The sequence below is a fragment of the Elephas maximus genome, chromosome 11 (genome assembly GCF_024166365.1).
Source record: "Elephas maximus indicus isolate mEleMax1 chromosome 11, mEleMax1 primary haplotype, whole genome shotgun sequence".
NCBI lineage: Eukaryota > Metazoa > Chordata > Mammalia > Proboscidea > Elephantidae > Elephas > Elephas maximus.
In genome coordinates, this window is record NC_064829.1 from 65,494,536 (window position 1) to 65,506,937 (window position 12,402).

The 12,402-nt window shown below is 35.9% G+C and overlaps 1 protein-coding gene across 4 annotated transcripts in view; it reads left to right on the forward strand.

Annotated features, from left to right (window-relative positions):
• The window catches only part of WDR7 (WD repeat domain 7), a 412,772-nt gene that overhangs the window by 155,357 nt on the left and 245,013 nt on the right, over nt 1–12,402 (forward strand). For all 4 annotated transcript variants that reach the window (XM_049901825.1, XM_049901822.1, XM_049901823.1 and 1 more), the window contains one exon: nt 9,295–9,408. In XM_049901825.1, coding sequence (XP_049757782.1) covers nt 9,295–9,408 — 114 coding nt within the window. The remainder of the gene's footprint in view (nt 1–9,294; nt 9,409–12,402) is intronic.

Below are 12,402 nucleotides of genomic sequence, written 5' to 3' on the forward strand. Positions count from 1 at the left end.
TATAAGTAATCATGATATATTGGTTGTTTGAAATATAAATATTTGTGGTAAGATTTTTTTTTGGCTTTATGTAGCCTATTTATAAACAGGTGTTGTAAGATATCCCAAAATGTAGCTCTAAAAAAAAAAGAGGCAAATCACGCTTAATAAAAATTAAAATAAAAAAATACATAAATAATGGGTTCAACAAATCAAACAACAACCAAACCTGTTGCCATGGAATCGGTTCCAACTCTTAGGAACTCCACAGAACAGAGTAGAACTGCCCCATAAGGTTTCCAGGGAGTGGCTGGTAGATTCAAACTGCTGACCTTTTGGTTAGCAGCTTGAGCTCTTAACCACTGTGCCACCAGGGCCCCGGGTTCACCAAATGGAAGCAAAAAAGTGAATAGTGAATATTTTCCTCCAGGTAGTGATATACTTCTAATGGAAAAAAAAAAAAAAGCAATAAGCGAAAATTAATAATAATAAAACCAAGGGTCATAATAATAAGGATACTAATAGTGCCTTTTATTGAGCACTTACTACATCCCATCATTGCATTTAAATATAATAAATCACCATCTTACTTTTTATCAGATATACCCAAGGATACAAGGTAGCTTGGCTGGGTTACCAGAAATTTTTGCTTTTAACTGGTTGTCTCTCTGGGACTGCTGCTGGTATAGATAAAACTCCCTACCTTCAGAATTGTCTTTAAATAGCTGCATCTGCCTCTACCCAAACTGAATTCCTGAGCTACAATAATAACCAGAAAGTAAAGTGATGGGGTTATCCATATTTATCCCCAAATCTCAGGTATTAAAACCTTCTATTTACTTTTATTGCATCTCTACCAACCCTAGCATTCTTATGGTTGTACCTACCACGTTGACCTATTATTAATCCATCTACCACACTGGAACCAGGGATCTTTCTTCCTGGAATCATCTTCACTTAGTGGCATACCATGGTAAATTCTTATAACCAAAACCTACTGCCATCGAGTCGATTCTGACACCTAACGACCCTATAGGACAGAGTAGAACTGCCCCATAGAGTTTCCAAGGAGCACCTGGGGGATTTGAACTGCCAGCCTCTTGGTTAGCAGCCATAGCACTTAACCCCTGTGCCACTAGGGTTTCCAAATTCTTATATATCTTTCAAAACCCGACTCAAGTATCTCCTTTTTGTGAAGTTGTCTTTGACACGTGTTCTCGTCTTCACCCCATCCCAGAGTTCATTGATTTTTCTCCACGCATACACGGTATTCTCACGTATGTATTTATAAGTCTGTATTTTCCACATAGCTGTAAGTTTCTCTAAGGAGCTGTAGTAGCGCAATTGTTAGGTGCTGCGCTACTAACCTAAAGGCTTAGGCTTGAGCCTACCCAGCAGCTCCACAAGAGAAAGATCTGGCAATCTGCTTCTGTAAAGCTTACAGTCAAGAAAATCCTAGGGGGCAGTTCTGTTCTGTCATGTGGGGTTGCTATGAGTCACAGTCAGCTCAACAGCACCCAACAACAACATCAACAGTTTCTCTTGTGCAGGGCCCTTGGATTTTCTTTTTCCCTTCATTTTTAGGCCCTTTGCCTAGCATAACCATCATTCAAAAATGTTAAACGAATGCTCACTCTTTGCCCTTCCCTATGTTCAGAGACCTCACGTTTTATCTGATTCTTGATTTTCTCCTATTTATACTGTTTTATGGAGCTGCAGTGGCACAGTGGTTAAGAGCTACGGCTGCTAACCAAAAGGTCAGCAGTTCAGATACACCAGCTGCTCCTTGGAAACCCTGTGGGACAGTTCTACTCTGTCCTGTAGGGCCACTATAAGTCAGAAACGACTCGATGGCAATAGGTTTGGTTTTTGGTTTATACTCTTAAAAAAATGTGGATCATTGGTTTTCAAGCTTTTTTTTTTTTTAGCTTATTTTTTTAAGTGACAGTTTCTAAAAGGTATGTGTGTACACACATGTACAGAGTTAGAAGAAAGCTCTGGATGAGGTGGTGGTGGATAGCTTGGAGGTCCCCCTCTCCCTTGTGGTGCTTCTAGAGAACTGGTAGGGCTCCACTTAGCACAGTTTGAAAAGCGTTGGGCTCATTGCAACCTTCATTATTGAGTCTCCCCAAGTGTTTCCTCACATTCCTGTAAAAGAGATCTTTCTATAACACAAATCAAATTATTTCTCCTACTCATATTTCCTTAATGACTCCTCATGACCTCACCTCACAATGTGAGCTTCTAGGAAGTTCAAGGCTATGTCTTTTTCATCTTTATATCTCCAATTACCTGTTTTAAGTTTTGTTACATAATGGCCTGATAATAAGATAATGAGGGAACTTCATATGGTTTCATGTCTCTGTCATTACAGTTGCTTTGTTTTTACTCATATGGGCAATACTGGCCTCTCTTATTTAAATCTGCCCCATCCTTCAGGCCCAGTCCACATCTTAACTTTCTTATTATAAGCTGTCCTTGGCTGCAGAGGCCTTCATCAGTTTCCCTTTCTTTGAATTATAAAGTAACTTGTTGTTTTTTAAACAATGACGATGTATTTCATGTACGTAGGTATTTAGTGCACTGTATTGGTGTAACCTGTATTGGTGTAACCTCTTCCTGGGTAATTTTAGTGAAAAATGAAAATCCATAAAGGGTTTCAAATGTACCTTCTTATCCAGGAGAACACGCTTTGAACAGGTATACAATTCTGGTTGTAATTTGGATTTCTAAATCAGCCAAAAGTTAAAATTTAAGTTGATGCTTGAGTATGGTGGTGTCAAGACAGATTTGCTTTGTCTCACAACACTTTGTAGGTTGAACAATAAATCTTTGTTTCATTTGTGTCTTCTGAAACCAAAATTGGTATTGCGTCAGCTCGTAACGTGCAAATCAAACAGAAATCTCTGAAAAAGTGCATCCAATGAATTAAAAGTATTAGATGTGGTTTTTACCATGTCTCACTTTCAGGCTTTTTTTGCGGGGGGGGAGAAGAATGGTAAAGCTTTATAGTCTCATATTAATATTCTGTGAATATAGGGCACTTCCTAGCTGTGTTTTCTATTCCTTGTATATGTCTCAGTAAATAAATTCCCCTTGTTACTTTCAGAATTGTTTATGATTACATTGTATATGAGAAGCCATTTTCAAAAAAGAGAAGAAATCAGATGCTAGTTAGGAAAAAGTATATTCTGTTTCTTTAAAATAAAGATGAAAATTCATTTCACCAAGTGATTAATAAATTCTTAAGATTTATTCAGGCTGGAGGATATTTTATTTTTAATAATTATATTTTTTATTTCTCTAATTGCTTTTAATTGGCCTTTAATAAACTAACTTGTCTTCGGTAAATTGAAATGATCTCTATTCAAATCCAGGGTAAATACCTTCAACATTTCTTACAGAAGGCTTTTCTAGCAGACAACTTCTATAGTGTTACATTTTATATATTTGATATTATTGCAGAAGGATAAGTGGATACTGTGTCTTTAATGGAAAGCAAAAGGTTATCTTTCTCTGGCCTTTGTGTGTATGTGCTGATGTGGATGGAGGCAGCCAGACAGGCAATGTGTGCAGAGAGACTCGGGAACTGGCTGTGGATCGATAGGAGTGGTGTGAAGTGAATTAATGTGGGGCAGGCAGTCTGTCTGTCATAAGGATCGCGGGGAACGGGGGCCGCGTTGGTCAGTCACTGCAGAGATCTGCATCCAATAAATTCAAGCCTTCTGCCTGAAAAGAAACTATAGATATCCACATAAACCGCCTCCTTATTGTTAAGTTTTACTTTATTCAAGGTGCATGTGCATATCCAATGGTTTCATCTCGTATGTTTTAATGAGACCACTGGAAACCTACAGTGGTGAGCAACTGATGAAATAAAAATACCTGCTCTTCTTTAGATTTAGATCCATTTTTCAGTCTCAGTAGAAACCTGTATTACTATGAGAATGAGAAGTAGAATTTTTGTTAGTATTTATAAATATGTTGATGTGTTTTTTCCTGAACCATAACAATGTTGTTTATTACTTCCACCTAACCTTCAATAAAATAACAAAGTGATAGTGAGCTGAAATGGTTTTATATTCCAGTGTTGGTTAAAGTTGCTGTATTTTAAATGTTACTGTATTAACTTTTAGTATTTAATCTTTGATTAAGTTAATCACATGACACTGAAGTCTTCTGAGTTCATATTATTTATCATTTCTCGTACATTATTAGCCAATAGGAATAAAACGGTTATAAAGACAATTTACAGGCCTTTGAAGATAAATTTTAGAATCACGTATCTGATTTTACTGGTGGGGAGAGGCAGGTATAGTTTTATTCCATTGATTTAAAAAACTGCATTTCATTATTTACATCGTTTCAACTGTTTTCTAAAGCAATTAAAAAATATTGCATAGAAATGGGAACGTTTCCTGTATCTGGGTCTTTCACAATGAAGAGTGATCTAAGTATTTAGAAATCTGGATGGCATGAAGATCAATAATATTCTTCCTCATTGTCTGTTTCTCACTTCTGTTTCTCATCACTACATTCCCTTCACCATTTTGCTGTCATGTCCAAGCTTAGACCCGTTTTCTGCTCCATTCCATAACTTCCTCTGTTAACTCCTTATTCACAGAATAGATAGCTGCCATAGCATCAACTCAGCAACAACAGAACAAAACGTTGCCTGGTCCTGTGTCATCCTCAGGATTGCTGGCAAGTTTCAAGTCCATCATTGCAGCTGTTTTGCCCATTTATCTCACTGAGGGCCTCCCTTGCCCACTCTGGCCCTCTGCTTCACCAATCATGATGTCCTCCTCCAGCGATTGATCCTTCCTGCGAAGTGTCCAAATTGAGTCAGATGGTATCCTGTTGTGAACCATAAGGTTTTCATTGACTAATTTCTGGAAGGAGATCTCCCCACCTTTCTTCCTAGAATGTCTTAGTCTATAAGCTTTGCTGAAACCTGTCCATCATTGGCGATCCTGTTGGTTTTATAGCAAACAGTATCACAGCAACATGAAAGCCACCACAGTATGACAATCTGACAGACAGGAAATGGATTCACAGCATAGAACCCCCTAATAGGGACCTACTGGCTTGTGTGTTGTTATAATGCTGAACTGGTTTCAGCAGAGCTTCCAGACTAAGACAGAGTTGGAAGAAAGGGCTGGCCATCTACTTCTGAAAATCAACCAATGAAAACTCTGTGGATCAAAATAGTCCACTTTGCAACTGATTCTGAGGATGACACAGGACCGAGCAGTATTTTGTTACATTGTGTAAGAGGTTGCCGTAGGTCAGGAGCCGATTTGATAGCAGGTAACAGCAACATTGTCTGACATACTGTCCACTCATTTTTTATTTTGAGAAGGCTGGGCTTGGGGACTCACTGGTATTTTAAGTGTCTCACATCTTTCTGTTAATTTGTTGTATTATTATCTCCTTTCCCAAAGCACGCTTACTGTTATTTTCAAGTATATTTAAATAACATAATTTGTGTCATGGGATTCAAGGTATTCAGTTCTACTCAAGATGTATTTATTGAACTTTTATGAGATGTTCATCACTTTGCCAGATATCATGAAGGTACATAGAGTGTAAATAAGTATGGTTAGATTTTACAATGCGGTTTGACAAACCCACTCCCATACATCAAGCACATGAGATAAAAGCAAAATATCACCATATAATTAATTGACAACATTTATAGTCTTAATCATCAGTATAAAGAAACTGACTTTTCCATTTAAGTGTTTTCTAAGTGGACTTTACTTCATGTCTCCTGGGAGAAGTTCATCTTCTTAGATAGTGAGGAAGTGATTTTTATACTTTGGAGAGTTTAGGCTTTTTGTATCAGGAAGAAAGTAAAACGATTTTTTTCTAGTCTCTGTGTTTCATTGAAAATAGCATTGTGTTCTCGCTTCTTGTTAGTGACAATGATGCACAACTTTCTACTGTACTTTTTTTTTTTAAGTTAGGTTTATTGAGGTATAATGTATATACTATATTAAAATTCACCCTTTTTTAGTAGACAGCTCTATGAGTTTTGGTCAAATGTGTGTAAGTATATACCGACCATCATAATCAAGATACAGATAATTATTGCCATTCTGTAAAATCTCTCATGCCTCTTTGTAGTCAGTCCTGTTACCAAATCCCTGGCACCTGGCAACCACTAATTTGATTTCTGCCCCTATAGTTTTGCCTTTTCTAGAAAGTCTACCTATTATCATGAGGTAGCATGTAACTGAATACTGTGGAGACTAGAAATAGCCAAGTTATTGCTTGAAATTAAAAAAAAATTTTTTTTTGTATTCATTATTTTGCAGGTAATGGTTAACATGTTTAGAAGGATTAAATAATGATATAACTATTTTTTAAACATACTGTAGAGTTTAAAAGGTGAAAACGAAATCATCCCATCATTTCCTTAGGACAAGCTGTAAAAATTAGTTTTAAATGATCTGTGCCATTTGGATTCTAGAGTTGAGTGTAGTAATTTGGTCTTTGCATTCTCACTGTCTCTTACTTTTTCTGTCTGCCAACAAAGGTGAGGATTCTTAGGTAGTTTGTTGTCATCACAACTCCCATTTTAACTGGAGTTGGGACATTTAGCTGATCCTAAGTTCAATCCCTGTTCCTGAATTTAGTAGCTGTATTATGTTGAGCAATTATGTAACCTCTCTGATAAAATGAGGTAAATGTAAATAGATTTGTAGACATTGTTATGACATAAATACCAGCTTTATTGTTTATGAATCCTCTGATTTTACAGGAAAGGAAAATACTAATAATAACAGTTGTTGCTACTCAAGCTTGTTTCTTAATATATTTTCTCCTTTTCTCTGATTATTTTCAAAATTATCCCGTGTCAAGGAAAGAGGATTGAGAGATTTCAAGAATTTATATTTTGATTCAATAATATGAAATAAAACCTTTGATTTTGTATTTAAACAATAAGTCTCCATTTAGGAAAGGGACGTTTACCTTCTTATCTCCTGTTTTATGATTATTTTACTCCTAAACCAAACCCAAAACAGACCTACTGCCATCAAGTTGATCCTGACTCATAGCGACCCTACAGGTCAGAGTAGAGCTGTCCCATAGGGTTTCCAAGGCTGTAATTTTTATGGAAGCAGACTGCCACATCTTTGTCCCACAGAGCAGCCAGTGGGTTCGAACTACTGACCTTTGGGGTTAACAGCCAAGTGCTTAACCACTGAGCCACCAAGGCTACATTTTACTCCTAAACCAAAAAAAAAAAAGCAAGCCTGTCGCTGTCGAGTTGATTCCAACTCATAGTGACCCTACAGGACAGAGCAAAACTGACCCATAGGGTTTCTAAGGAGTGGCTGGTAGGTTTGAAATGCCGACCTTTTAATTAGCAGCCTAACTCTTAACCACTATGACACTAGGGCTCATTTTACTCCTAGTTATCTTTAATTAAGTAATTAATACTATTTTTCTAATAATTTCTCTCCTTTATTTTAAAATTGTATTTTGTAAACCCAAGAAATAAAAACATTTCTGTAAAGGGATGACTTTGTTATTTTGCATTCATCAAAGATCATTGATTTAGCTTTGTTTATTTTTTTGTTAGAGCGATTTTGAACAGGTGCTGGTAGTAAGTTGGTGGTTTTCTTCCCCCGATTTAAATCATTGGGGCTTGGAGCTGCGTGCTCTTAGGTCTAATTCTGGGCCATTAATAGTGGTTAATTACTAAAATTCTTCCTCTCCTGATGTGTTGATAAACCTGAGGCAGCAAGTTTGAATTTGATGTGGAAATGTTTAATATACCTTGAAAGAAAAGAAGTTCTTGAATATTTGTAGTTTTGGGTTTTTTAAATATTTCAATACATCCCACATATGCAGTTATTGAACTAGTTATTAAGATTTGATTAGAAGGTTCAACTCGTAATTTCTAATAGTGAGATTTAAATATACCTGATTCAGCAATACCTGTTGATAATCGCATGAATAATATTGATACAACCTACTACCCATTGCCAAATTAGAAATAATATGGTAGATACAAATCGTTGTTGTTAGTTGCCATCGAGTCGCTTCCAACTCATGACAACCCACATGTTGCAGACTAGATCTGCTCCATACGGTTTTCAGGGTCGTGACCCCTCAGAAGCAGATCGCCAGGCCTGTCTTCCAAGACACCTTTGGGTGAATTCAGACCACCAACCTTTTGGATAGTAGTTGAGTGCAAACCATTTGCGCCACCTAGGGACAGCAAAATATATCACCAAAGATGGGAAGAGAGGTATGTAAGGAAAAGATATTTGCATAATCAGCGAGTTCTCAGGTGATTTACAGAACAGAAGCATTGGACTCTGGTCTAGTCCACCTGTCTGCTTTCAGCGAGGTCCTTTCAGTGTGATAATTTTCTAACCTTATATCTAATTCTTTTATAGAGGTGGGTGTTGTACCGTTTTGGGGCAATACATTTCAGGTCTCTTATTAAACCTTACTTAGAGGGTCAGCGAAAAAGAGAAAGACCCTCAACAATATGGATTGACACAATGGCCGCAACAATGGGCTCAAACACAGCAACGATTGTGAGGATGCCACAGGACTAGGCAGTGTTTCGTTCTATTGTACACAAAGTTGCTGTGAGCCGGAACCAACTTGACAGTACCTAACAACAACAACTTAAACCAAGGGCATAAATCCCTCTTTTTTGTCATCTTTCCTCCCAATCTCCAATTTATAAACAAACTAATATTTTAAAAAGAATTAAACTTTTAAAGCAGCGCTTCACTTACTAGTTTTTTTCCCTCGCTCTTTGTAGCATAACCAAAAAGCCAAAACCACAGCCGTGGAGTCAATTCTGACTCATAGCGACCCTATAGGACAGAGTAGAACTGCCCAATAGATTTTCCAAGGAGCGCCTAGCGGATTCAAACTGCCGACCTCTTGGTTAGCAGCCGTAGCACTTAACCACTATGCCACCAGGGTTTCCCTTTGTAGCATAATTATGTCTAAATCAGCTAAAGTAACTGTAGCAAAAACACGGAAAGAAATCAAGTAAAAATGTAATTTACTTCGGCATCCTTCGTTTTTCCCAGATCTTGCTTAGAAGTAAGTACAGTCTATAGCCATGTAAATATATAATTATAAAACATAATGCACATGTTAGTATTTTGTTCATTAGTTTGTGACTCTTCATAATTTTTGTGAAAATATATATATATGGACAAATATCTATTCATATATTTTAAATGATTCGTATCTAGTAAATAAATGATAGCTTTAAAAGTTTTTGGTCCAATTTTAACTTTTTAGAACTAAACCTGTACTTTCCATTTTTTTTAGCTGGAGTCACAGCAGAAGCCATTCAGACTATCACCACTGCTCCTGACATCTCAGGGACAGAAACCAAAGTCCAGGAGGAAGAACATGACCTTGTTGATGATGACATCACTACTGGTAAGCACGAACATCTTTAACAGAAATTTGATAGAGCTCTGTTCAGTCCTGTCAAATGTTTTTTAGGTCAGTTACACTGGGAGTAAACATGTTGCTGAAAAGGATGGAAACTTGTATTGATGGTATGTTTAATTTGATGAGACTCTTTAGTGTCCTTTTTGATCTCCAGATGGAAAAAAGTGGAAATGTATATTTGGTTCAGGTTTACTCACTGTCACTATAACAATGAACCTGTGAGCTGTGTACTTCATTTTCTACAGACCTTCTAATTCAGAGGCTCGGGTCACTATAAAGCCTTGAAACATATAAGGGAATATACACATTATGTTATGAAAGATTTTCCAATTATAGAGCACACTGAAGAATACCAAAGTTGTGCAAGCAGTATTTGTAATATAGGCTGTATAAGGAAACTTAGACATTCTTTATACCTTTACCACAGAAATGAATGCTGCCTTCTAAAATTACTTAAATTGTTTGTAATAAATACAAAACATAGATATGTTCTTATCTGTATTATCAAGTGTGTAAATAAAGTTAATACACACACTATATATCTTATATATATATATATATATATTTATATGTATTTGCTTTTTCAGCTTATGTTTTTACAGACTTAATCCAGTTTTAATTACTGGATACCCAGAGGTTCAGCTGCAGATTCTTTGAATGCACAGAGGATAAAAGCTACCTAATATACCTAACTGATAAACTTGTTTTTGGTATAGATGGTTAAAATGTAAAATCTGACCATATATAATTAACATGAAGCAACAAATATTAACTTAAAGGAAATAATTTCAGAGGAAGCTTGCCAAGAAAATGATAAAATTTTCAACAAAGATTAAAAGAACAAAAAAGAAATTAAAAGAAGGTTTTCTTTTTCTTTTAAAGCTCTGTGTGGTGGGTTTTTAAAGCTCTATATACGTATTATACTGTTTTGTGTTTGTGTGTTATAATAATTTAAAACTTAAAGAAGAGTTCAGATTTACATGTCTTTGTTAGCTGCTGTTGAGTTGGCCCTGACTCGTGGTGACCCCATACCATCCACAATTCATAGACTTCACTTAAGAACTAAAAGAATTGCTACTGCATTTGCTTATAAATGTAAAGTCATAATAGTCTGTCGATGTAATACGGAACCTGCCGGGAGCCACTTGCCATTGGTTTATTATAATCTGATATCAGCATAGTTCAGCTGAGCGTTACCTAACCATTGTTACCACCTAAATGCCTTTAATATTTTTCCACTGGGAAAAAATTGAGGGAGCCAGCTTTCTCCCTTGAAAATTTGCAAAGTCTATGTTAAAAAAACCTAATTCAAACTACATGACACTTTGCAAATGGCAAAGCTATAGATCCAGTAAGAAGACCAGTGGCTACCAGGTGTTCAGAGCAGCTACCAGAGGGGGAGGGGGAAAGGATAAAAAAATGAAGTGCAGGGATTTTTAGGATGGTGAAACTATTCTGTGTGGACACATGACATTATGCATTTATCAAAATCTATAGAACTATACAATACAAAAAATGCACTCTAATGTGAACTGCAAACTTTAGTTAATGACAACATATTAATGTAATAACTTTGGAACCCTTTGCATTTTCTGCTTGAAATTTCTGTAAGCCTGAAAGTGCTCTGAAAAATAAAGTCTATTAAATAAGACAAACAAAAAACAAAACCTATAGCCTTATGACCCTGTTGCAAATTAGTTGTCCAACTTGGGAGCATTTGGTTTTCAGTAAAAATGAGATGATGGTGGTGGCTACTATTTGGTACTTTTTTAATTCTTTTAAATTTATCAGCTCATTGATGAGAAAGCAGTCACCCAATTTAAGTATAAATATAAACGATTTCAGAAACTTCCAACATTTCTGAAAGTCATTTAGTCCTTCACAATTATGGAATTTTTTTCAGTAGCTATTAACGAAAATCTATTTCATTTACAGATTTTTTTTTACAACTAATTCTTCTTTTATTCCATTTTCATTGCTTTTCTTATGCTGTTATAAATATGTCTGTTGTTATGTTTTAATTACCTGCAAAGTTTAAGGCTTTCTAGTTTATAAAAAGTAATTGTTTAATTCATAGAAAATTAAGAAGTTTCATTTGTTAATAGAATAATTCAGTTTGCATTCTGAAATAAAAGCTGGATTTTTGAGCACTCAAGTAAGCATTATTAAATCAGTGCATTGAAATTTTTGACTTTATGCACTACCAAAGCCATGAGATAACACACAACTATGTTTTTCTTTTATTGTTAACCAAGGGGCTTAAAATGAAAACCTAGCTTGGAGAGTCAGTTAATGGTACATGAGCTATATTTTAGTCTGTAAGAAGTTAGGTTAAACATATGTGATGGATGGCTTTTATCAGTCGGTTTTTTTCATTTCATGCCACGGGTACTAGAGGCAGGAATGTTCAATATCCCACCGATTTAAATAACTAAAAAAGGCTTCCTTAGCACGTTGTCAGAGCAACTCACAGGCTGCAGTCTGTAGATCGTTCACATTGCCTTTCGAGTGTGTGACTTGATTAAGCTGTGGTATAGATTTTTGTGAGGGTTTAGAAGAAAACCATATTTCGTTTCATTGACTAGAATCCTATATAAATTGTATTATGAAAAATATGGTAGATGCATTGAGAGAAACCTGTTTGGAGCACAATAATCTTATTTTGGGGTGACCGGCATTGTCTAGCACGACTGCTACATAAGCAAAAATTGGCCAGTTTGACCATTTGCCCTGAAAAATCTGCTTAATTTTTTCAGACATTCAAAAGGAATTGCCCTAATAATATCCCTTTGTAAAGTAAATAGAAGTGTTATCATGACAGAAACATATGTCAGTATTTTTTAGTGATTATTTGGAAGTTGTGATTAGACTAATGTACATAATTGTATTTTTATTTTTGTAGTAACCCAGGACTTGGTTCTTAAAAACAATCTCACCAAGATAACAATTAAAATGTGAAGTGCAGTGGTGATTTTAGTG